The following is a 27598-nucleotide window of genomic DNA, read 5'->3' as shown; positions in this document are numbered from 1 at the left end:
CGTGAATAAACAAACGGACGTTGTTGTCTAATAAACCATCCCCAGGTTGCCTCCTCACAAAAGATCCAGTAATCGAAGGGGCGGAGCGAGTAACGTTAATGAACTCCATTGTCACTGGATGCTATTGAACTACGCTTCATTTGCAACAGCTTGTATGTTGTTCGGCTTGTGATAGCACCGCGCTTTCAGGTGTAAAATAAAATGCCAATGCTTCGTTGCTAAAAGCGTTACAAATTTGGTGATCGCCGGAAGGGTGCGCTGTCAGAGACGTTACAGCTCTCTGATCAATGCTATAAAACAGTGTTTCTCAACCGGGGTTCCGCGGACAGGATACTGTTTAGCACCCGCGAGTGAAACTTAATCGCCTACGAAGGCTCGCGTTGGGACAGCTTTGGTTCGCACCGTGCTAGATATTTAATTGTTGACTCATTAGGATTGACACTGAGATCGTTGGACCAGGTTGACGCTCATTGTGAGGAGTAGAGCCAGTAGCTGTTGTCTTCATGGGATGGCAGAATCAGCACCTGAACCGGACAATTTCTTCGCACCACGTGTTTGCTTTTCTCTTGCGTTTCAAAAGTCTTACAAGCACTTTGAAAGTCGGAGCTACTGCGGAGAAACTTCGGATTTACTCTCTTGTCCTTATATGAAATTGGGATTTACAACCATCAGTGGTGGCAACCCACAATGCGTTATCTGCGGGGAAATACTGTCAAATGACGCAATCACACCGGCAAAGTTCAAAGTTTATCTTGCGACTAGCATCTTGCATAAGCAATTAAATAAATTATAATTACGGTTAATTAATCAATTAAACAGATAAATAAATTACTATTTGTACGACATAACATCTGCCTCACCCACGCCTATTATTTATTTAGTATAACTGATTACCTACTACACCTCACAGTGTAGGAGGTTCCTTCAGGTCATCCTGGCACGATCACGGGTTCCCTCGAACAACATAACTTGCGAGCCACTGCTATAAAGTTAGGTAGATAAATAATAATAATTCCGGCGTCTCGCCAGAAACTGTTGGACGAATCGCCATTCTGTATACAATGGTCAAGCATATCACACATAAATTATCTCGTTTCGCTACGCTCTAAGAAGAAGGAGAAGAAGAAAAGAAACAGAGTAAATTAGGGGGTAATTACACCTTATACTCCCCTAGATTGCAGTTCCTCCCCAATTTAGACCCCCGACCTGAAATTTACTCCCCAGCACCAAAAATAGTCCTTTGCAATCAGTCCCCAAATTCGTTACTTTATATTCTACTCATATTCTTGCGAAATAGCAAATCGAAACACAGTTTTGGCTGGCCTTTGCGCTTTTCCCCCCTTTCTTTTTGTCTTCTAATAAATATATCCCCCCTCCAAATTCGTGATAGTCTCGTTCATTTAGTCCCCCAAAATGACTAACACTCCTTCTTTTTCTAAGCGTGCATCAATCAAAAGTGATGGCTGTGCATAGAGAGAGAGAGAGAAACTTACGGAGTTGCTGAACTTTGGGTATTGCCATGCAGTACTCCCGACGGCTCTCCGGTATGGGCTATGGCCTTCTACGACACCATCGTCTCCCGGGCCGGGTTCAATGTCCTCCATGCCGTAACCCTGCACAATGGAAGCGGACGACGGTCAGCATCACTGCAACGTAACACGGATGCAGACAGCGCTCTCATGTGAACACGTTATTTGGGTGACTGTGAGGTTTTAGAGGCAGGCAATACTCTACCTCATTACTTTACATAATTTCAAGAACGGTATAATAATGAACGGCACAGTGAGGACCGCAGTGCCGCACTGTCGAGAAAGCAGTGCCTTTAGGGCTGTGCGTTGGTGTGCTGAAATCTAACATGGAGCGAGCAATTTTGTTATTCTGTGGTTAATCTTGGCACACATCAAGGACACCAAAATTCGACGTACTGAGGAGACGATACAACCAACCCCGCCTTGCCCTGGACACGTTTGCGCATAAAAATAGCGAGTGCTAGTAGAGAGTAGACACGGTAGACCGGTGGTCCACCGCGTCTACCGCACCCTCTCAGCGGATAAGGTTCTGAGTCACGTTCTCTGCCATTGGTTCCGGTAGGCACGGTAAGTTAACGGCGACGCTATCAGGGGTCTACTAATACTCGCTATTGTTAGGATCCTAATGTTGAGCCACAGCTTTCGTAGCTCATTTTGCACAAGCTCGACGGTAAAGACGTTTGTGGCTCCCACCAAAGGAAGTTCCTTAAAGGGACACTGCAAGACATAGTTCCTTTTCTTTTTCGCTGTTGCCTGTAGCATCCTTCTAGTTGTTATTGTTATTGTTATCGGTATCACTTGTAGCTGCTGTTCCTGTTTACCACGCGCTGAAGTGTTACCTGGTTGGTTGTGCCGTCTTATTATCGGTATCATTTGCAGCATTTTGTTAGTTGTTATCCCTGTTACTACACGCTGATGTGTCACCAGGTTGGTTGTGCTGTCAGGAACTGGTTGTTAATGATATTCCTATACGCTGCAACAGCTTGTTGCTGTGCATGAGAGAGGGAGAATGTTGGAGAAACCACGTGACCAATACGCTCTGGAAGTAACCGAGCGTTTTGCGCATCCTCTCCCTGTTACTCCACTCGGAAAGCCCCATTGGCTACTGCGGCGCCCTGTCGCTTCCCTCTCACTGCCTCCACTCATGCGTAGAGACGCACTTGTACAGCGTATGAGGTCACTCCACGGTCAATAGGGGAGAGATGAAAACTGGGGAGCTGCGCAGAGGGCTGACCTACTTGCATAGGGCATTCGATATGATTTGTAACTTTCCGTTGGTTGTTATTCCCGTCCACCACACAATTGTGTACTGTTTTTATTTAGTGTTCATTTTAGGCACGTGGGTGCCTAGGGCCTTTGCAAAGCTCAAATTTTGCTTTTTGCTACAGGCTGCACCACTTTAAATGCAAATAAATGCAAATCCAGTGGTAACGCATACGTGTATTCATACAGACAGAATCTGTGCCCCACCAATATCGTAGAAGAATGAAATTGACAACGACGCCGCGTCGAAGTACCTTGATGGCCCGCATATGTGGCACAGATGGATTATGATCCCTTCTCGTCACATCAGCTGTCGACTTCACCCTGGCTGTACTCGCACGTGCTTGTTTTCATCGCGATTAATCCACGTTTGAACACGCTAACGATCGAAGCATTACCAAAACAATATCTGCATGAAAAAAAATGTCGGCAAACTCGACGCTCAACTGATACATCAAACACCGGTGGACTCAGCTGCTTTTCAGCGATACAGGTGGCTGGCGACCCCTCCACAGAGGCGCTAGACGCGAGGTAGTCTGAAGCAATGATATGTGTGCGCGGCGGCTCCTATGCCGCTACACGATGTACCTATAAATTAGATTCATTTGCGGGGCAGTGCTGTAGCAAATTGTCCGACATTAGATGACAAAAAAGTTACAATGTTTGCGATGCCTAAGTGCAGCTTTTAGGAGACTCTTTTATACTGAGGAAACAAGTTTTAGTTTGCTTCATGTTGAGTGGGGAGAAATGTTACATACGTTTGCGTCCCCCGCTGTGTGCGGGATGGTACCTTGTCGGGGGGCTATTTGGCTGAAGGGAATACAGTACAGCACAAGGCTTTAGTTCCCGTCGGACCCACCTAATGTAATAGATGCGGGATGTCCAAACGCGTCTACTTCAAATAGGCAGAAAATTAAATGAAATGGAGCTCATTTCTCGGTATACTATGCGTCACGGAAAAAAAATAAACAATCGACATACATTGAGAGACCTTAGCGTCGTGGCGTATGTGCGCAATGCGCATTCGCATCGGTGCATGCACCTGTGCAAGCACAATGTTGCATTTTGCCTCAACCGTTAAAATCATCATAACGCTCTATCGAAGTCAGTTGTAATGCCAACTTCCGCTCTCCTATTGGCATCGCGAAAGGTCGCGCCGTAGATTTGACTCTACGGCAGCAAATCTGGGACAAAATATACCGCAGTGCGTCTTTATACACAAATACTAATTAACTTAAATGAGCAGTAACGCAATTTTAAGATCAGTTTCTCTCTTCTTGTTTCTAAATGCAGGGTCAGAGTAAAGTAGAAAGAAAAATTCAATGAAATCGAAATTCCATGCAATTCAACAGTTTCCAAGCCCTTTTTTTTCCCATCTGTCTCGCGACATAAACACCCAATTATTAAATTATTAATTTTTTCCCCATCTACTAGTAGATGAGGAGAAAAGTGGAGATTGGCGAGAACCGTTAAAAGGAGGAAATGTGTGTTACGTAACAGAACCGTTAATTACTAACTTCTGGGAAAGCGTATACCCATGCCTCGTCAAATGCTCGAGCAGGGATCGGAAAGATAATCGAGTATTGCTGACGAACATTTCCGAACAAGGTCTTTAAAATCGAGGCTTTTTATCCCCACTTTTATGAGCTCCAGAACGATGCTTCGCGGCCCACACTCTGAGAAAAAAGGGAGTCAAGCTGGAGTTAAGCAGGAGTAAAAGTTTATTTTACTCCCACCGGGTCAAGATAACTCCATTGAAAAGTCCCACGCTCGCGGTTACTCCGTCTTGCTGTTATCGTAACTCCTTCGACCCTTTCTGTACTCCGTCATGAGAGTATAATAAACGAGCAGGATCGGCGGCCAATTTCGCCTGGAAGCGTGCTTCCCCTGCAATGCTCCTTAACAACGCGTTTTCGCGAAAAGCGGTTAGAATTTTTGCAAGTGCGCAAGCAGATTCGGTTACCTCGACGTGTAACTTACTTAATAAAATACGGAGCACACACCTACCTCTAATCTCTGTTGTTCCCCTGGCGAATAAAAAATTATACATGGTAGCCTATGAGAAAGAAACCGAAACTGTGCTCTGTCGTGATTTTCAGTGCAGTGCCTTTTAGCAAGGTGCGCAACCTGTTTCACGATTACTGTGTCGCTGTCTTGCATATGACATAAAGGTTTCGATATTACGCCGACGAGATTTTGTCCCCGTTCCCAGAATTCGGGTTGCCGCCAATCCTGAGAATGGACGAGAATGGCGCGAACCAGGTTTGACTTACTGCAAGTACCTCTGCTCTGGCTGTTCAATGTGAAGCTTATTACTTTCCCTGGGACAGGGTTCAAATTGAAAAAATTCAAATGGGAAGTGTGCAAAGGAGAGTAGACGAAAAGAAAATTCCTTGGCTCAACATAATAGCAGCATTTCGTGTTTGTCTCGTACTTCAAACAATTTTCCCAAAATGTGACCTCTTGTCTGTTCTGTGCATCTGTAGCATGCATGAACCAAGTGGAAGGAAAGTAGGTCATTTGATATGTATACCATACGAGTGAGTTTGAGACCTGTATCTGCTGTCTTGTGATATTTTCCTCACGGTGAGGCTACTAAATAACGTTCTTTCAAAATTAAAGACTGCGGTGGTGCTTTTGAGTGCACTGTAGGGTCATGCTGTGCGTCCTGGAAGAATTTGAGGAAGCTAGTCGTCATTAGAGGTTTATTTTCACCCTGTAATAGACGATATGCATAAATCCCAGATGCCAGTGCAATGCGGTACATCTTGTGAGCCTGTTCGTTCCTTTGGCACCATCCTTCTCTCCCTCATTCCGAACCTGATGCCATCAGGAAGGAGAAGGAAGCGCCAGGGAATGAACAGGCTCCCAAGACACTGCATCGCACTGGCGCCTGGGATTTATGCATATCGTCTATTGGGGGTTAGTTGGACTCCACTATCGGGGTTAACATAACTCCATCATCAGAGCTTACTATACTCCCTCACTGGCATTTCATATACTCCCCCACAAGTGTTTGATAAGCTCCCTCACAGGCTTTTAGTATGCTCTTCCATGGGAGTTAGCCTAACTCCATTGAAGGTGTTTAGTGTACTCCATCACATGGTTTAACCTGAGTCCATCAGAGGTGTTTAATATACTCTGTGACAAGGGTTAACCCAACACCATTGGAGGGGTCCATCATACTCCAGCATATGGATTAACCCAACTCTGTCAGAGGTGTTCAGTATACTCTGTCACAGGTTGAACCCTACACCATGGGGGGTGTTTATTATACTCTGTGACAGGGTTTAGCTCAACTCCCTCAGAGGTGCTTAATATACTCCGCAACAGGGGGTTAACGGAACTCCGCTGTGGGTTTTTAACCTTACTCCCTCTTGTCCTGGAGTTAAGGTAACTCCTCAGAAGCCTAAAATTTTGCACCTGGGAGTTACAGCTTTTTGCCCCGACAAAGGAGTGTTTTTGACTCCCTTTTTTCTCAGAGTGCAGTGCGACTAGCGGTCCGATAGCAGTGCGACCTCCATACCCAGAACCGATAACGGAACCGTTAAGTTGTCGAAGTGGTGCGGAACGCAGTCGGCACTGCATAGAGATGAACCTGAACATCCTCTCGTATCGGTTCGATGGCCATCTTATTGTGAAATGGGCGAGTACGTCTCGCAAAGTTCCTCGGTATCTCTCGACATTTGGCCAGGTGAGGAGCCATCACATTAGCATTCAGGCACGCAGGAATGCTCATTCTAATTGACGCCATTAGTGGGGAAATCGCTCCGGGCGTTGTGTAAGAAGGACGATATGGACTCTTATGGCTTGCCACACCTCAACGCAGAGAGGCGACATCGTGTACTGTCTCCACATTGTCGCTCGAGGCGAGACGAGCAAGTCGTCCGATTGACAGTATATAACGCGCCGTCCGAGTTATTATGTATTGTGTTACCCTGCAATGGTATATGCGACTAAACGTCGACTTAGATGATGATGATGATTGGAGTTTATTGACGCAAAGGCAACAAAGGCCATAGAGCACCAAGACACGTCGAGTTAGGCCGACGTGTACATCTTTATTTATTTATTTACTTTTTCTGCTGTTTGGGGGGGGGGGGGGTCTGCTGTTTCGTTTTGTCGTTTCCATCAACTCTTCTGTTTAGGAGCTTCACAACGTCGAACTATAGGGGCGCGGGAAGAGCTGCGGCATTTTTACTTGTGGTATTTATTTTAATTATATGTTTATTGGTATTTTATTGCCTACCGCGTAGTTGAGGTAAATGTAGAGGAGAGACACTCACACCAGGGAGATGTGGAAACCAAACTTCGCTTTTGGAATCTAAGCATTTTTACGGCATTCGGCGAGCACTAAGAACAGAAAACGTGAACAGCCAGAGAAGCATTCGAGCTCATCTTCGACTGCTTCTCGTAGGACGGACAATAGTATACAGCACCCTGTGAAGTCACTGTTTGGCACACAGTACATCCCAAGTACGAGAACAGAACAGCAGAAGCACTCCCCCTGGCGACGATTAGGGCTCCTATTTCCTGTATTGCCATAATAGCCTCTGCCTATAATTAAGCAGCCAGACGGGACAAACATACACCACGTCGCACAAATGGCACTTTTATGGTAATCTCCCTTCTCGCGTATTATACCTATTACAGTCTCTTGTCGTCACCTCCTCACCTTCGCGCGTGAATACTCGTATGTTCGAAGGATGTAGTCTACCACCCCTGTTCATCTCAATCAGTCACCTCTGGAAAAAAAAATTTCTCATCTTTTTGGGCGAACTACTTTCAAAAATGGTCCACTGATTAGGGCACCCCCATCTCGTGACTGCTAGGCTCAACTAAAGTGACACACACACTCTCTCACTCTCTCTCTCTCTCTGACGCACGAATCATACACGAATGCTGCGTCTACCTTTTGTACTTAGTCACCGCTCCGAAACATGGACCACGTACGTATTGTTCTAGGGAAACTTTTGTATTTTACGCTCGAACATTTCTGGCACAATTTTCGTTCTTTCTTCGTGTGCGTGTGAAATATGCGTGTCATTCAAAAATTTCGGTGGCAGCGTTCGCTCTTTTTGCTTCATCCCTCGTCCCTTACTCGCAGAATGTCACCTCTGGTCAGTGACCGTATAGCGCGGTTTTCCGCTCTGCGCGCGCGGTATACAGTGATCGGGCAAGGTTGGCCTTCGACAACCCAAAACACCGAGAAATTTCGCAGAAAAACAGGAAAGGGGGCGTGCGCCGTTTACACGAGCATAGTGTTGCCTGAGCGAAAAAAAAAAGCTGATCACAGAAAGCGCACTGCACCCGCGAAGAGTGATTCGAGAAGAATGCAGTGAGTGACAGGTCCCATCCTCTTTTATTTATGATCACTATATGTGTTATGATGGACGCAAGACGTTCGCTGCTTTGCTCATATATTCTATCGCGTTTATTTATTTATTGTTTATACGTTAATTTCTATACTGTAAACAATCCGTCCCTTGGAAATCGTTGGTTGCGTTTGTACTTTATCCGTTCTGCAAAATGTCAGATTACGCTGTAATTCACTCGCGAACTAACCGAAGTCGATGGACGCGTGTTAAAGAAGAAAGTGAACTTGTGAACAGTAAACTTGTGAATAGTGAACATGCGAGCAGGGAACTTGAGAAGTAGTGAAGTTGTTCTGTTCTTTATTGATCTCTTTTGAATGTGTGTGTGTGGGGGGGGGGGGGGGCGGTATGTTAGGAGTAGCAGAACACGTAGGGACATGAGTTCAATTTCTCCGTTTTTTTTACAAACAAACAAACAACAAAGAGGGGAGGTTAGTCAACTTTAGACAACGACTTCAACCACGCCATTTTTAGCCTTCGTTATGTATTTACGCTTTCCTTATGTTGTCTAAAATTATTATCCTCCTATGCTTTTTTCTACCTCATATCCACATCAAGGTTGTCCCTTTTTGTACACAAGATAGAATTACCTCTATATCACATTTTAGGATGAAATAAAATGCAGCGCCCAAATTCTTCTTCAAAAGCACACACATAGGACTTCATGAAACAGTTCAATATGCTTCCAGTCCTCCGAAGCTTTTCCTCCAACGTCGTTTATTATTTCCCCTCTGGTTTCCACGCAACAAATTGACGCGGTTTTCGCGCAAACTGTTTCTGGTAAGAGAAGTGAGCAACGGCTGTATTTGTCTTTGAATTTTCCCGCACGGCGACCTTGAAGAGGAGACAGGTCGAGCCCAATACAACCACGGAGACATTCGCGTCTGCAGCCGGAACGTCGTCACTGTTTCAAAATATCGTCTGGTTCGCTCATTGCGTATGGGCATACATTAGCCCACTGCTCGTCATTCCGCCACCAAGCCCATGAGACGACTTTTCGAATGCATCGCTCGCCGTGCGTTGCAGTCAGACCTGCACCTAGCCTGTACCTTACTCGTTTCTATTTTTTGTTACAGCTTGTACCTGTAGTAGTAAGCCAAGACAGAGCGTGTTCGAAGGAGCATTTTTATTCGGCTGGCTCTAATCGAAAGACCTCTCTGATCGAGAACTGCACAGAAGTCTCATCTTCCTCCATACCAGTCCGCCACAAGAACAGTGCAACGCAAGCTGCTTCTTCAGAAGTAACTGATAGCTGATTGACTGCCTGATTGATTGAGAAATAAGAAGTATGGAGATGCTGCTCCAGAAATCGTGAGTAGAAAATAAAACAGAAAAAGCAATCTCGAGATGACCAAGAGGTATATAAAAAACGAACAAACAGGGAAACGGGGTCCACCTAATCAATGAGTCCAGTAAATGAAATAAGAGTTCAAATGAACGTAGACTAAATACACCAATGGCCCTCATCAAATTGCACTATGTACTCTGTCCTTAAGACCGTAACTGACAGCTGATTTCCATTATGAGATCGGTAACTCCGTTGTCTCAGTTACGCGTTCACCTCTTTCTCTCAGCTTGGATGAGATTTATGTTGAGAAGGCAAACCGATTATCTCTTACGAATAATCATTTTATTTGCTCGGTTTCTAATAGCAATAAGGTTCGTACAACTAATGATTTGATTACCGTTAAACAACCACAGACAAAAAACACAACACAGACACACACATATTTGGAACTTTTAGCGTCTTTAGATATGACTGCGACATATGCAAGCGACCTTAATGTGTAGTTATGAAATACCTAATGAGGAACTTTAACTGCCCCTGTCGCCGGAGGACAAGTTGGATTTTTGAATGCAGACATTCGGGGCTTTGTATATATTTCCACTACTGGTTGTTCGGATGCTCTGGATAATATCTGATCGAATGATACTACATGATGAGACAGATACTCCCGTAAGCTACACTCCCGTATTTTTCGCTTATTTTTCATGTGCCGATCATTCTGCTCGTCGTATAACAAAAAGAGCACGTGAATGTATATGGCCGTTCTCTCCACGTAAAACTAATGCAGGAACTTCACGGAGACGGTGGTGAACCATTGCAACAGTTACACATCCGCCGCAGTAGAGGGGTCCGGTAAACGCTTAGTGACGTGTACTGCTGCAGCGCTTCGATTTGAGTTCGATGTGGGAACTTGCTACACGTGACGTCACACAAGTGTGTGTGGACGCGTTAGGCAGCTGCTCAGAATTATATTTAGCAGTAAATTACACGCTTGCGATGTGGAATACAGAGCTATCCAAGCACGTTTAACATTTTTTTCGTGAGCGGTTACATGATTTAGGAGCACTTCGACAGCTCCGACTTTCTCATGACTGCTTCACAGGATTTCTTTCTTGGGGTACAGTTAGCGGATAATGCCATGCAAACGTGGCTCCCATTAATAATGATGTGCAAGCAGTCATTGATGAGATAGATTGAAAAAAAAAAGATTACGTATTTTCTTTTTCTTTTTGAATACTCTTTGCACGTGGGTCAGCTGTCTGCGCAGTTCCCCAGTTTCCATCTCTCCCCTATTGCACGTGGAGCGGCCTCATTGGTTCCTTGTGAGTGAACAGGTAGGCACTTCGTCACGTGGCTTCTCCAAACGTTACCCTTTCCGCTGCGCAGAGACAAACTGTCGTAGCGCATATAGACCGTTTACAGCAGAGTTATCTGGGCGCCGCCATCTTAGCGCACGTGACCTTGCGCGCCACTGCTTGCCTTCTCTTTCGGCTGCCTGTTGGCATGGCGCACGTGGTACGGCGGTGCAACACAGAGACGCTTTCTCCTATTTTAAATTTTTGCAATGAATTCCGGATGGAAGGATGACACGGGGCTTTGGCCGAAGCTTCAACGGTCAGGTGAGTGCATTTGCTTGATTTAGAGTGATACTCCTGTCCTCGTGCGACCCAGATGATCGGCCCCACTGTGCTCGAGTTACTACATATTTCGGCGTTCTTGTTTTCCTCTTCTTTTGTTGCGCATACGTTGCGTTGTGGGTATGTTCATAACGAAATATCGTAAGATCGTGATTTCTTGCTTTTGATCGCAAGAGTTGCGGTACAACTACATGAGAAATATATCCATGTAAGGGCTGTTATGTTGTCGTTATGAAGTAGCATACTTTTATTGTTGATTTCAGGTGTATACAACCACATGATCAACGAGCTAGGGGGAGACGGAAAGCCTGCGCTGAACTATACAGAGAATTTGCAAAGGGAACGAAGCTGTTTGACAGCGGCCATGTCGGTGTATAGCACTGTGCCAGAGCAACGGTGGTGTATGAATGAGCCGACATCAGGTCGACACAAACAGTGAGAAGAACGTGTAGTACAGAGACTCGCTTCGGGCCCACTTTGCGGCAACATGCACATGTAACGCGGGTTTGAGCAGCAGGTGCAGTCATATTTGTACACCGCTCATCAAGGTTGTAGTGGCGATAAACAAGGGGCTCACGAGGGCTTCGTGCACTGACAAGGCATGTACACGGAACCGTTCAACTGCAAGGAACGTTACCCCTGCTACTATGGGGGAAGTTTATTCTCACAAGCAGCAGCCAACGCCTACAGCGGAGTTTGGGGCTCACACAGAAATGCTGCGCCACTTTGAGGGCTGCATTACTTACCCTCACTGACTCTCCCGGTTTGAAATTCTTCCTCTAAAGATTCGATACCTACTGTTGTCGAATCAGCTTGTTTTTCTCTCTTTGTGGGAACCCGTGCATTGAAAAAGGCCTCGAACGCGGGCAGTCTTTGTATAGCGACGGCTCGTGAATTTAACAAACAGCTTCGTCCCACATGATCAGATCTCTGTCACAGTTTGTACACTCAATCACGGAACAAGTCTTCCCTCTGCTTTTCCAAATTTTGCACAGAACTGTACCACAGCGGGAAAAAAGGTCGGAAACACTCACATAGGCAAAGGCACACAGGCACTCGCAGAAGGCAAGCAATGGCGTGGCTACTGTGGCGCCATCTATTAGCGCCCGAAGCAACTGGCTGCTGTAAACGGTCTATAGCTGAGACTCTGGAGAGTTCTATAAGATATATACACGTTTCACTGGACAAAAAAAAAAAAAAAAAGAGAGAGAGTGAGTTGGAAGAAGAAAAGTTCGCCTTGAACTTATTCTGGGAGACCTGGCCCTCTCTTTCGTAGTGACCATTCGTCTTTCATCTGTTTGCCTTCATTGGAGCAAAACTCTTGGAAAATTTTGATTAACTTCAATCAGACAGAAGTACACTGATAGGGACTCACATCAGTACTTCTCATGAAAAAATCATTTTCATCCAATTAAGACAGCGGAAGAAATAACTTCATACTCAATAATATTAAACTGCATCTACACAAGAGCACAGTTCTTTCGCGCGCCCCTTAACGTTGGCTGCTGCTTTTGCCTGTGTAACTTACCTTTCCTTTCGTTTTTCTTAACATATCCCCCCCCCCCCCCCCCCCCGTGTAACTTGCGGTTCCAACGGAGACAAAGATAACGCGGCCAACCTGAGTTTTTATGTGCAAGGAATTGCTATTTCGAGTGAGACGCACCTGGTCCGGCGTGGAGGAGCTGTCGGTGCTGTTGTGGCCTGTGGTGTCTGGATTGTGGCTGGAGCGTCCGCCACCCCCTCCTCCCCCCGTGCCCCCAGTGCCGCCCCCTCCGCTGCTGTTGTGGTTGTTGTTGTTGTCGCCCAGGTCGCCCGGCTTGCTGTCGCGCTCGTCGATCACCAGGTCGATCGGCATTTTACCCTTCAGACAGCTGATGTACCTCTGACAGAAGTTGTCACACAGCTCGTGAACCTGAAAGACACGCGCAACGTGTACGCATTAGCAGCTGAAACATTCATAATTCAAGCGCTGAGATACTATCTTTCTTTGTGACCCAGAGGATCAGAGTTTGATGCGGTAACCCCAACCACACAACCGCGGGTGCATTTTTCCCCCAAAATAGAGACGTTTATTTACGAAGAAGGCAATACTCAGGCTGTACATATATACTGTAAGAATATATGCATGTTCCATTACTATTTGTGGGTTTTGCAGTTACATTCATAGAGCAATGTAGTGTCATAATGATGTTCATTGATGTTCAATAATGTATTTACACAAAAAATGTTAATGTCTTCAATCTCAGGGATTTGAGTATGGATGTGAGTCACCCCTCGCCATTCTATCTGTGCCTTGAGAGCCTTTTCTCCTAGTGTCGCTGGTCCCTCTCGACTCACAACATTCGGTCGCTAAAGTCAGTGTCATTCGGAAGGGTTGTAAGATGCTCTTGTTTTTCAGTTGTTTACTATCTTCGCGCGTTGGCTGGGGGTATGTACCACACACAGAAAATGTGCACCCACTAAGGGTTCGTTTGAAGCACATATGTATCTAGGAGGCAATAAGCGGGCGACGGAAGCTGGATATCGGAGCAAACAACCCGACGACAGACAACAGTACGGTGACTAGTCAGTCGGCGACAAGATAGCGCCATGCACCATAACTCTCCTAAGGGTTGTTCTTCGTCTAAGAACAGTTTCTGCTTGATTTTGGCAGACAGCTCCCAGTGCAAGGGAACATAACATCGCGTATTCGTACGAGCGACATCCCCACAGAATATTCTCGGGGAAGAAAAGACTGCTCACAGGGCTTAATGTGGTGCATTCGCACACTGCCGGAATATCGAGGATGGCCTACTGGCGCACATACCAAGCGACACCTTCTGCGTCTTTTCCTGTCGTCTGCCAAGGAATATGTTGTGGCTGCACCGCAGGATATTCCTCACCATTAGCAGTGCACGAAAAGACATGACGTTTGAGCGCTCGCGCTTACGTGGTAGCATGCAGGAAGCTAAGATGTTTTACGCATCTTTTGCTGGGGTGTTCTGAGGAATGTGGCTCGGGTAAATATATACGGTTATGCCATGTCTTTCAAGCGGAATATACGGTAACAAACGGAGTTGTGTGCTGAAAGGAGGAAGAAATGTGTGGACGAAGAAGTCGTGTCCCCGTGTGGGTTTTTCCTTCTTGGCGGGGGATATGTTTAATGCTGACAAAAAAAAAAAAAAAAAGAGAAGAAAACAGAAGGGAAAGGTTAGCTATGATCTTCTAGGGTTCCACCGTGTAGCCTGCGTATTGTCCCTTCTTCTGTGTTGCGGGTGACTCGAATATTGCTGGTAAATCCCTTTTCCGTCAATCGTGACTTTAGCATACGGGACATGTGATGGTGTTGACGTCACGGAGAAGTGATATTCCTTGTGCTCCAATCACGTCACCCAATATAGGTGTGAAGCTTTCAATAACGAGAAAAAAAATATAAAAGCAAAGATAGCGAAATAAGAAATGAAGCGCTTGGCAGATTTCTTCGAATTTTCGCAAAATTTTGACACTGCGAAAAAGAACTGTTCCTTACACTGGGAAACGTTTGGTAATGGATAAACCTCACCGTGAAGCGAGTGAATGAAAATAGAGAGAAAGCTTGGATGTTGAATCACACAAAAGAAAAGTCCACTCCACTATAATTGTCCACTCCTACATGGATCCCAAGTGGGATTCGTATAGTATATTGAAATAAATAAATAAATAAAAGTCAATTTCTGCGTCCGGTTTGCTACACCTCATCCCTGGACCGTTGCCAAATCACGTCTAGGCATCAGGGAACGTTCGCTCTAAGACGGTATTTATTAATTATTTCACCGCCAACAACAACACTTTAAGTCGGCGAAAATGAGCCGTGTCACGAGGGTTCCGTGGAGCATTTTCCATTGCGACGCGTAATAGACGGATCGCTATTGTGAAAAAGTGATATTTTCCACGCCGTTTGCCAGCTCATATTATCTCTAGACATCTCAACTTTGAAAGAAAAAAAATTCATATTTTCGCCAGCCATCTTCGTGCACTTGGTTCGTATTCTCAGCTCATTTCGGTCTTTAACGGGCGCTCGGGTGAAGACATATGAATGAAGTAAAGATGATTGAACACACGACATGTTGTAGCCTCAGCTCTACGCTAAACACAGCGTGTTAGACATGATGGGAATTGATGTACTGAGGCTGGAACACATACAAAGGACAAATGCATACAAAGCCTCAAGTGCCTAAGAAATTAATGATGAAAGAAGGAAGTCACTGAAAAGGTTAGCCAGAAGATGTGGGTTCGAGTCCTACAGCTGGCTAACCTTTTCAGTGACTTCCTTCTTTCATCTTACAGCGTGTTAGCTAGGGTTCGAAAGAGTGACTATGCAGCTTGAAGGCAGACCTAAGGAATATCGCCACGCGGAGTTAATTTTAGTGAATAGTTTTCGCTAAGGCCGTACGGTATCGCGGCCGACCAATGGGATGGGGAACTGACTCAGAAGTCAGAACCTAATCTCCCGATTGGGTAAGGGCAAAACCGCCTGCGAACCCTTTGACTAAAACCAATTCACCGAGACTCCCGAAGCACCTTTAGGCCGCAGCCGTACGAAGGTGACGTTTTCTGCTTCCGTGACTCACGGACGTGTGAATGAGAATGAATGTGAATTCGTGTGAATGAGAGTCCGTTTACACCCGCCAATCACCATGCCTTTTCCTCAGGAACGGGTCATGCACTGGGTGTATCGAGGCGGACGACCGTAGAAAAAAAGAAAAAAAAAACGAATGTGTGGACATCCCCAGAGCTTTTAATGGATCCGTATGCAGGCCGTTAAGAGAACGGATAGCACACGGGCGAGAAACACGTTCGTGTGAGTCCGGCCATACTCTGTAAAGCTCTAAGGATGAACATGTGTTCCTTTAACATTTTCTCCCCCCCCCCCCACACAAAAATGTACCTTTCAGTCGCTGAATTAGTGTGATCTTGACTGCCTCTTATTGACATGCGACACGGCACTCGATACGTCATCATGCTTCGAAGGCTGACTCTGCTCGCGTCCTGCGTGACGAGTGTCCTACCTTATATTTTGTCAACCATCCATGAATATCAGAAACACTTTTGGATTCATGCAACGGTGGTGGTACACGGTACGCAACGTAATGACAAGCTGCTTAATGCGTGGCTCATTTGCATGAAGGAAGCTCGCTCCATTAGCTCTGCTCTTGCAGACCCCGTGGTCGTAGATAGATACAGATATACAAGGGTGTATATACAAGAGTCTCTCCCAGGAGTGGCGACGCTAAGATACTGCTTTTCATCGTCTCCATTATTCAAATGCGGGAGACTTATCGCTTCTGCTACAGACGCCATCGAGTCTTCGTGGACGAGTTGTCTTTGGTGGTGACTCTGTGGAGGCGACGAAAGGGATCCATCCGTGCGGCGAATAGGAATGCCTTCATTTTGTGCCACGCACAGGCGACGTCCAAAATTGAATTCGGGTCGCCCATTTTCGTTTATTTTCTATACTGCTCCGAGCCTTTCTACAACGATCTGATAAAAACACTCCACAGAAGCGCCGCGCCTTCGCTCCTGTTAATGTTCGTGCGCTATGCCTTTTTCGAAGCGGTTTTTGAACGACCGAATGTGGAATGTTTAAAGGGACAGTCCGCACCCGAACCTAGGCGAAACGAGCGTTCTCACGTACTAATAATGCTCAGAGTAACTGTGCAGTTAATCTATCCAGTAAATCCGCAGACAATTGTTTGTGATAGAACTTTATGACCATCGGTTTCGCTGCCGAGGCGTAATCTGCCGCCGTTTAAACTTTCGCAAAGCATCGAAGGCATCGATGACAGACCAACACTTGCTGATTAAGGTTCGTCGTACATCAAAACGCTCTTGAACTACATTTTATCTCATTGGCACACCCGTGTGACATCCCCGAATGTGCAACAGCCAATGCTTACATCGTCATAAAACCGGAACCGGATGTTACTGGATGTTTTTCTGCTTTGTATCGAAAACTACGAGGTCTCGAAAACTACGAGAACAAGACAGGTCGCTGATTGTGATCTGTGCTGAAGAAGACGTTCATTGTGGTTGCATCTTTTTCTACATCGAACAACCTCAATAAATCCCGTCCTCTTTGACTTTGCGTCTTCTTCCGACCCTGCATTCCGGACGCCAAGTTAAGGGCAAAGACCCTTCTAGTTATACATTTATCAGAGAGGGCTGCAGGTGATGTCCCTTTTGTGGTGGCGAGCATTGCAAGGCGGATACGAAACCTGCATTCCCCACACCACGCTCCAAAGCGAGAAAAAACAAAGCTGTACGAGTCAACGTCAGACCACGAGAGGAAAAGAAAAAGCGCAACGGCACCAAACGGCAGAAACAAAGAGGACAGCGCAACCACGGTTGCCTGACCTTTTGAGTGACGGCCTTTTGAAATGCACGCTGCAGATGGGCGGAGAACAGTCTGACAGCAACGTCGGAAAGTTTCCAACCCCGTTTGGAGCTTTATTTTCCGAGAGAGGAGGCCAACGTGTGGTGCAACGATGTACTTCATGTGACGGCCACCGAAGCTCCAGCAGAGAAAGAACCTTTTCTTGGGCCGCAATTAAGGGGGTCGCTTTTTACATTCTTCTTTCGCTCATTTTTCTATGGGCGCACGATTGTGGCTCGATATTCATAGCCGGGTCCAGCTCGCTATGATTACAGCCGCTGTCAGTCACTCTGTCACGAGAGTGGCACGGTTGTTATTTCCCCGGCCTGCTGCGGGAGAGGAGGTTCGAGGAAATAACAGACACTTTGAGCCAGCAAAATTTTTTATTTATTTTTTTTTCGTGTTGTCGGCTCAGCACTCAGTAAGCAGTCACGTTCAAAGAATGTTCCACCCGAGAAGAAACAGACAAAGTTACGCTGGAGGGACGCACTATCACGATTATAACAACAACAACAACAACAAATAAGTTAATGATATTGAATGGGGAAAACACGATTATAAGCTTTCACTGCATGCTAATAATGTCGTGCTGTGCTGGGTTTCACTTCTTTTGAAGTTCTCAAGCCGAGCTAAGCTGCGGGTTTTGCTTCGCGCTGACGCTGTTTCGATTGGTCTCTCTCCCACTGGATATAACAGTGCACACTTTTTGACATGTAGTTCCCGACACGACATACAGATTCTGCTCGCACGTAGCGTTATCCTACAGTACGAGGGCCTTCGCCCACAAGGCTTAGCATGCCTGACAAGGGACGCTAACTGGTGTCTGCAGTGGGAGAGGTTTCTAAGTGGACGTTCCGCGTGAAATGTGATGACAAAATTAAGCTGAGCAATCATGTTTCTCTGAGAACTTAAAACTCGGACAAAAAATTCGCTGCTGGCAAGAACGGATAAATGATATCCCCTTAGAGTGGACTGCGGGTCCCTAAATTCTAAAATTGTTACGCGCACGCAAGCTTCACGAGCCCCTCGCACGTGTAGACAATGACAGCAGACGTAGACAGATGAGATGAAAACTTATTTCGGAAATCGATTTCATACAAAATAAGGGGGGGGGGATGCGCCTGGGAGACTCGAGTGTCGACGGGATCGACGTTGTGACAGAACCAAAACAAGTATGAATCCGTTTCGCGGGTCAGCATATGAAAACTGCCTCTAGCTCCGTCAATAAAATAAGTTGATTCCGAATACATACACACATACACCATTGAAAGTAAAAGATCGATTTTGTTTCATTCTATAATACGCATATTTAGGACTCGATTGGGGGAAGAAAGAAGAATATCGAGCTTCCACGAATGGGTGGAGCACATGTGTAGAACAGAAGGAGTGTGCATGCTTACTTTTTCCAGTTCCAGAAGATGAAACCGGAGGACTTGAATGGCTTGAACCATCTGCGGGGAATGCGTGCAAATGAGCAGACATGCGAGATAAACGTTCTATGAGTTATAACCCATCGCACTGCAACTTGTGATTTCCAACGAAAAATTCCGCTTTGCGCAGTAAGAACACTCGCTATACTTCTGAACAAAACACACTTTGAATGTCCCTCCCAAGTGACAGTTCGGATCTAACCGAATGTGGCAAAACGGAGGCATACACATCGAAAACAAAACCACTAAATATTAACTTCTGCAAGAGGTACTACCAGCAATAGTACTTCAATGCTCAATTTCACAACGCACAATACAATATATGCCCAGTTTTCCTTTTTTTTTTCTTTTCTTATCAACTCAACTCAATATTTACGAGCGAAAACATATATTCAAAAAAGAACGTTTGAAATATACAGCGTCTATTTGCATCCTTGTGCATCCCGTAGAACATAATGTAGTGAAATATTTTTATTTTATTTTAACCCATATTTATGAATTTCGTAACTTATCGGTCATAGAATTTTAGCATAATAGTACCTTACGAACATAGAACCAAATAGAGTCTTTGAGAAGCACATAATAGCGCAAAATACACTAGACGATGTAACGAGCAACCCTCTTCTGTACTCTATAATGTTGTTATTCCAGGGTCAATACTTACAAGGCTGTCTAATTCGGGGTTGGGAACGTAATACGGTTTTTCTTGTCTAATCTGTAATGCAGAAATGAAAGAAAAGTCATAAAAACGGGTGTACTTACTAGAGAGTCTAGTTCCTCATTGGAGGTGTACTGAGGATATTCACTCATTATCTGAAATTCGGGAAGAGATTGCGAGGAGGAGAGAGAGAATAAAAGAAGAGAGAGAGAGAGTAAAGAAAACAGTCAATAACAGTAGACACTACAGAAAGATGAGCCATGCTTCGTTGCAGTCATCCCACAGTTGGCAACATTTTCCACATCTACTACTTTTTTTCTTTCTGTTTTGTTACAAAGAAAAAGAGGTCACTATTTTAACCCAAGTGACCACAAGTTGTGTCCCCTGCATTCGATGATGGTATTAGAATGTGTCTTGCTGCGTTGAAACGGATGACTAGTTCGCTGTGGAACGAAGCAGGGCACATGTACGCAAACTCACATAAGACCTCACGTAGTCACGCTCATGTTTCGACAGTGTCAGTAACCTTACGTTTCATATTTTGTCCTTTCCCGACACGCTGTTTCATTGCTTACATCGGTGACACCCAACAACATGCACTTTTACTAATGCAGCCTACTGGCCAGCGAATGTGTTTCAACTGTCTTGTTCCTGCGAAATGTGTTAGCACTTAGCAGTATGAGTACATAATGATCGTCTTTTCTTTTAGGTGCACCGTTTAATCTACACTGAGCTTCCGACTCAACAGCATTTCAACACTGCGAACCTCAACAGGTGAAGTGTTCAGCAACTTCTTTTTGTTTTATTTCTGGCGAATATGAACGAGGTTGCAATCTAATAACTCTTGTTAGAACATTTGACTCGTCCGTTCTGTTCGTCAGAGACGTCAACATCAGCGCGAAGGGCAGCTGGCGCATATCTTTCGACGAAAGCGTGAAGTTCCGGTTTCGTAGTGTATATCATCGCACCGTATAAAAATTATAATAAAAGACTATAAACTATACCCTGACAACCAACGAAGTTTGAAAAGCGCATCGCGTTCGTTGGCGGCAGAGGATGTGATCTCCCGTGGCGAAAGCCTCCCGTGGAGGGCCCTCGATACGGGCCCCGACAGTCCGTGGGGGGTCATGTCCGTCAGGAGGCGTTCAAAACGACGGGGGGGATGAAAGGGGGTTGCATGCAAGGTCGATGCACCTCACGCGAGCATCCGCCCGTCACGAAGGATGCGTCACACACATTATGTACATGACAGTCAGCCATGCTAAAATAACGGCTAATTTGTCCCCCCCCCCCCCCCCGTCCCACACACTTTTTGTTCGTCGCACAACCAAAGTCAATCATGCCCCTATACGTCTCGTGCATCTCGATCGTTGCGCCGCTCTCAGCGCATAGCGGCTCCGGGCTGAACTTGTACCGGGGCTCGCTCTCACGTCTTGGCTTTGACGCCGTGCTTTGTGCAAGTGATTTCGTTGCTCTTCTTGTTTCGTCGTTCGCTATTTCGTTGTTTCGTGTTTGTTTCGACAAGACTTGAAAACGACAAGTCTCTCTTCGTCAAAATCCACAGTGTAGTTTTAAAAGGGTCACAAAAGTGTCCCTTTGGCGCTTGCCTATGGGCCCTGAAGGTATGTAAATAAATAAATAAATAAAGTGCAAGAATTTCTCATCGCGTAATGTAAGATGATGATGTTACCTTGATACCAACACAAAAGGAACTAGATTAATCAGTTGCGTCGTTCGTGACTTATGAACCAAAGGAACCGCAATGTACCCTCTTTCTCTCTCCCCTTCTCAAGAAGCGCCGAAGGCCTCCGATTGGTCTCCTCAAATGATCTCCCGCGATGATTAGACAAATGACTTGAAGAGACCAATGAGAGCCCCCTCCCTATTGTCGGACTTCTTGAGAAGGAGAGAAAGGGAAAGCGTAAATTACGGATTATTTCCCTCATAAATCACGAATGACTCAACGGATGAATCTCGTTCCTCTTGGAAAACTGTGTAGGTGACGGCATCTTTCAATTCTTCGAGGATAAAGTTTTGCACTTCAGCGTCCCTTTAATCTAATAAAGCCTGATATCTGCACCTGATGACCAAACTGGGCTCAAGTGCTGACAACATGCTCCTGGAGCATGAGCGAGTACTCAGCTCATTTGGCTCCGGCCACTCCGGCTCTTTATTTTGCTTCATCTTATGAATCAACATGTCAAAAATCTCATTGTAGAAAATGCAAATCCTATCAGTTAATATTACGGAGTTGCACCGACTTTAGAAGGAACCAGCCAAGCAGATTCTCTCGAACCGCTCAAGCTAGAAACTGCTAGTTTTGGTTTCTCCAACAGTAGATGACTTTATCATGCGCGCCGGCAACTGTCCCTATAGCAACAGCGCAGACGCTATGACCGCCACTGCCCCTGGCACACTTCCACGAACACTGAGGAGATTCCTCAGTGGCTTCAGGTGCACGCTACTGTCCTCAACGCTGCTCGTGCGTAAAGCAGTGCCAAAGCTATACTAAGGACGCCACTGAGGAATTTCCTCAACGTTCGTGCAGACCCGGGCCAATGTCTCCCCGGCCCACATCTAAGCAGCTGCGGTGAGGTTGACGGAATTCGACCTTGGAGGAACAATGTTGCCAGACGGGAGGGAAATATCACGCATCTTTACATCCTACTTTTGAAGACGTAGAAATTAATTTTATGTTACTTCCGGGTGACATACAGACAATACTTTGTGAAGGTATACAACATGGGACACGTAGATTGCAATGACCTAAAAATTATCTAAGATACTGAAGATACGATATCTAGTCCGGAGTTGCCCTCTAAAGGTAATAAGAGGTGTGGACACTTACGTAGAGAAAAGCTAGTGCTGATGCATTTAACTCGTCAAAGCTTTCAAAGCTATGCTAAGATGTCGATATATTTTATGTGCACGTTGTTATTATGCAGAGTAGTTGAAAAGCATAGGACAGAATCGTCAAATAACTAACTAAAAAAACTGACATCTAGAGACAAGACACTCGTGAATAAACGATGAACGAAAATTCATGAACAATTGTTGTTTGAGTTTGAGTTTGATTATAGAACAATTGTTGTACTTTGAGTTAACCCTACTACTCCTATGCTATGCCACCTATCTGACCTATTTGAACATTTCGTAGACAGGTGAAATAAATATTCTATTCATCTGACGTCAAACTCCTGGTTTCAAATTCAATTCCATTTCTGAAATCTATACTCTTAGGACTGGAGTTTCCCTTCATCCTTTTCCTTCCAGCTGAAGGTTCTACCTCACCCTATTTTTGCGCAGTGCATTTGCTAGTGCATAGTGCGGCGCCAAAGTATTTGGTGTTACCTGTTTAGCAAAGACGGCAATGTCTTCGTTGAAGGATTCTGATGAACAGACGTCCCCTCCGGCGATGCCCGGGTCACGTGGTGTGCATGTGGCCAGCTCGCACTTCTCGAAGATCAGGGCCAGAAGGGGAAACAGAGGGTGGCTGCACAACAGAAAAACTTTTTAGTCATCAATCATCCTCACTAATGCCGCTAAAACGGACTATTCTCCCGAAACATGTTATCACGCAGGTGTAAGGACAGGTCTTCTTGCTAGGTAAAAATAGCTGTCTCGTCATTCTGCAATGGATAGAGCTCGAGATAGGTCATCGTCATGATGTAATTATTATCGGTGTTCGAGGTAGGATCCTTTTTTTTTTTTTTTTTCACTTCGGAATGACATTATGTACGCGCCTGGTTTAATTTTACCTTAGGATAAAATGTTAAACGTTCCAAATTGTGTAAAAGCAGTTGAAAGAGGTGTGTGATTTATGTGATATCATAGTTACGATTTATGTGTTGTTGTGTCCAGAAGAACTCTCCAACAATATCAACTTGAAAAGGAACATAAAGGGGCCCTCTTGGCGATAAAGAATTGGTCTAATCAATTCATTATCAACTAATTATTTAACAAAATGCTCTCTCCGCGAAACATACTGTGATTTTCAGAAAAATATTTAATTACAGTATCTTTCAAAATGTTAAAGTGGCGTTCATTTAGCGCTTTCTCTATTACCTTTTTAAATGACAGTGATTAGTGGAATACGTTGGGATATAGCTAATACACGTGCCATTTGGGATCGAGCATTTACCTTTCGTGACCTCAAAAGTTTCGTGGAATTTCAGTCAACCGCGAAAGAGCTTGCAGGGTGCGAGCAGTTCCCAAACCAGTCGCATCAACAATAATCCGCCACTTGCTTCTTTAATCCGATTGTGGTTTTGCTCCACCACACGGTTGAGGGGTCTTTACGCTCCTCCCTTTCAAAGCTATGCCCCATGGGCAGGAAGGTCATGTGCCTGTCACTCATTCGAGCAATTTGGCTCATTTTATCCGAAGACCGAGCTCCACGTGATGCATAGCTATCTTGGAAAAACTGGAGGCATGAACTTCTCCAGCTCAGTGTAAGCGACGTTTGTTCGCATTCATTTCCTCATTCTGTCTTTATGTAATGGATGACAGTCGAATTGTACATGTTCTCGATTGTGTTTGATTCAATAATCGCAGGTTGTCACGGATTCGGGAAGATATAATTGCGCCTTGCGTTGGGACCTATTGTCAAATATGTCTGTTCGCAGACAGTACGCCTGATAAGGCACGGAGCATGCAGTCACAGTATGCATGGCAGTCACTGTGTCGTGCTGAGTGGGTCCGCATTAATAGTGAAACCGATTCGACTCTAACGAACGATTTGCCTCTTCACCCTGCGTTCCGTTCTCTACCACACTCTTAAAAATGGGGGGGGGGATGGTATGATGCCAAAATGCTTGCCGTTAAATGAACTTCACCGCATAGCGCGCTCCTAGCCAACCATCGTCCTGAATGACATCGTTCTCGCCCTTGATACGTTGAAATCCGGAGGTACGTCTTTTTGTACCAATTATGTACTGCGTAAGAGGTACAAAAAATGCGTACGTTTCCCGCTTTCAACAAATTAGGGGTAACGTAACGACGGAACACAGAACTTTAACTCCGGGTCTATGCGATGTAGCAGGACGAATCACTTGGCAGTTGCACCCATCGCCGTCTGCACATTTCCTGCGAGAACGACCTTAATAAAGATGTTACGTACATCTGACTTTGAGTATATCACCGCTCTACACTTTAAAAATAGAACTTCACCACATAGCACGGTGAAGGCCAACCATTGCACAGAATGATACTTTTATCACTCCCGATTTATGGAAACGCGGGGCGTACGCCCTTTTTGGAACTGCAGAAGTGTTCCAAAAAGGCGAACGCCTCTTTTTTTAACCAATGATGGAGCAGAACGATGTCATTCGGGATGGTGATTGGCTAAGAGCGTGCTATGTGGTGAAGTTCTGTTCTGCGTGTGGCCAACAACTTCAAGCTACTTCGCCCCTACCCCCTCTTTCTGTTTTAGGAGTGTAGGTCTTCGATATGGTGAAGATGTTGGGACTTTGGGCACCGAACACGAAGGATATGCTGCCTTGGCGGCACTTGTGAAATTTGTTCAGAGCTGTGGGATGGATACATCCTTCTAGGCTTCCCTGTGCTTGATCTTGGGATAAGTGTGAATAGCGGACTTATAGTGAACATGTGAATAGTGAACTTCTGAATAGTGAATATCAATTGTGAACTTCGGAATAGGGAATAGCGAACTTGCAAGCAGAGCACTAGAGAAGTAGGGAAGTATAGTAGGGTTTTTTACTTTTTAATATTTTACTTATTTTTTGGGGGGGGGATTTATATTAGGAGTAGCAGAACACGTCGTGAGTCGGGTTCAATATCTCCTCTGCTTGTTTTCTTACACACAAACAAACCCGGGGAGAGGGGGGGAGAGAACGATGTAATTCAGGATGATGGTTGGCTACACTCTAAAAACTGAACTTCAATGATATTTGATAATTGAAAATTTGATATGATAACTGACACTGAATGTCAATTATCATATATCCAAATTGACACAAACAGGCGTACGCCCCCTCTCTCTTCGAATCAGAAGCGATTACCCTATGATTCATGACAATGGTTGGCGCAGAGCGTGCTATGCGGTGAAGTTCATTTTTTTAGAGCGTAGGAGAGTGCTATGCAGTGAAGTTCATTTTTAAGAGTGCAGGAGGCGCTACGCGATATCTTGATTGCCTCTAAAGTACTGCATCCGGGCAACCGCAGAATGTGCTGATAAATCACGCCCTTAAAAAAAAAAAAGAAAGAAGGAGAAGAAGTTCCATGTTTTAAATTTGCTTGTCTAAATTAGGAAAAATTAAAAATCGCCCGCTGCTATAATATGTCATTTGAAATTAATTGCAGAATGTATATTTAGCAAAGACGAATGAACGAAAGTGCATGTCACAGTTCAGTATTTTAAGAGCTTGAAATTGAAGAAAGAATCGGCAAAACAAATCCCTTAGCGACGTTTCCTTAGACAGATATCAGTGGTCTTGTACACGGTATAGGTCATTGAGATGTGATGTGATGTGATAGAAAAATTTTAAAAAATGAGATGTCATTGAGATGTTGCGCCTCATGTGGCGCATTCCCCATTCATCATCATCAATTTATCTGTTGTTCTTGTTCAGACGTTATAGGTACGTATCTTCCTTTGCTTTCATTTGCATGATTTACCGAAAAAGAACCGAATCCAAAGACGTTTTTTTTTTTCGACGTACAGCTTAGCTCCAAAACAGTTTTAGTTATACAACTAGCAGTTACAAGTAGCGCCGTTACTGTAAGCGCCACTTTTTTTGCCAACGAAACAGGAATCGCCCTACATTTTGAAATTGGTATAGCGGAACAAGCATTTGCGTTACAAACGCATGGTAGCGTGATCGTGTAACCTTACCGCTACCGATATTCCCTTGGCCCACCGACGACTTTTTCATCACGTACCCCGCATTGTTTTACTTTTGAACAGTGTGCTGATGTCGCATTACGCTGCAAAAGGGCTAATGCGCCTTTTAGGCGGTAAATGCGCGTTCCTTATTTGTAGGGTTCCGCGTTTTCAGTTTTAATCGAAAAACACAGGAAAACATACGCGAAACACACCGAATACAGAGGGACATTCCCAGACATATGACAGAGATAAATTGCTGCACGTGACCAGCAAGTTGTTGATGCAGATCAGAAAACCATACAGAAATACGATGGTTGTGAAAAATGGATTTCCTTCCCTCTTCATCCTCTCATATGAACCTCTTTGGAATGGGGTAGGGTCCTGCACTCAACGCAGGGAAACATCCCACATCATCATCATCCATTCATCTATGTTGTTTTTGTTGTGAAAAATGTAAATGTGTAAATCTACTCGCAATTTGAATTTTGTGTGTGTGCGTGTGTGTGAACAATGTCCATTTACTTTTTCGTTAGCCTTAGAACGCCACCGCAGCGGACAACGCATTGTTGAGTGAGCGTCGTCCGGAAATATCATGTTCTTTTTTCCCCTTTTTTCTTCACCTTCCTTTTTTGTGACGTAGCGCAGCGCAACCAGTGGAGGAGAGCTCAGTTGTTGTACTTGCACATAACTTTAACTTCATTCTCATATCTCACATCTAATGTTTCGCGTACAATGGGGTAGTGTACTGTTCTCCAGTGGTGAATCATCCCCCAGGTCATACTCACGATTTATTTGTTGTTGTTATCTGGAAATATTACACTGTGATTTCTATTCGCCGATAACTGTCGGGTAAACCATGTACACGCCAGGAAAAACATCGAAAAACGCCGATTTCTTGAAAATAAATAAACACCGAAAAACATACGCCGAATCCGCCCGAAAATAAAAACCGAAAACGCGGAACCCTACTTATTTGGAGTTCCTTATTCTGGGGAATAATTCCGGAGTTGCTTATAACCTCATCAAATGCCCCTTGCTTTATTTGAATCAGAAGGGAAATGACCAAAATATAGTTATTCTTACAATACAAAACCAAACAATATTTCTAATTTCAGCAAAAGTAGCAATAAAGAATCGCGTTACTTTTATGAGTAGCGGTAGCGGTGTTGCGTTACTTTAAAAA

At 44.9% G+C, this 27598-nt stretch overlaps 1 protein-coding gene across 5 annotated transcripts in view; it reads right to left on the bottom strand.

Annotated features, from left to right (window-relative positions):
* LOC135396640 (homeobox protein Meis1-like) overlaps positions 1–27598 on the bottom strand; it is a 184784-nt gene that overhangs the window by 140826 nt on the left and 16360 nt on the right. For 3 of the 5 annotated variants that reach the window (XM_064627720.1, XM_064627716.1, XM_064627718.1), the window contains exons 3-7: positions 22923–23064; positions 19578–19628; positions 18884–18934; positions 12756–13004; positions 1494–1613 (exon numbers count right to left, since the gene is read on the bottom strand). In XM_064627720.1, coding sequence (XP_064483790.1) covers positions 1494–1613; positions 12756–13004; positions 18884–18934; positions 19578–19628; positions 22923–23064 — 613 coding nt within the window. Of the gene's footprint in view, positions 1–1493; positions 1614–12755; positions 13005–18883; positions 18935–19577; positions 19629–19675; positions 19727–22922; positions 23065–27598 lie in introns of all 5 variants that reach the window. The other 2 variants (XM_064627721.1, XM_064627717.1) reach the window with 1 other exon arrangement.

The sequence above is a fragment of the Ornithodoros turicata genome, chromosome 6, assembly GCF_037126465.1.
Source record: "Ornithodoros turicata isolate Travis chromosome 6, ASM3712646v1, whole genome shotgun sequence".
Classification (NCBI taxonomy): Eukaryota; Metazoa; Arthropoda; class Arachnida; order Ixodida; family Argasidae; genus Ornithodoros; species Ornithodoros turicata.
Note: the sequence above shows the minus strand (reverse complement) of the source record. Positions and strands in the feature narration are given on the sequence as shown.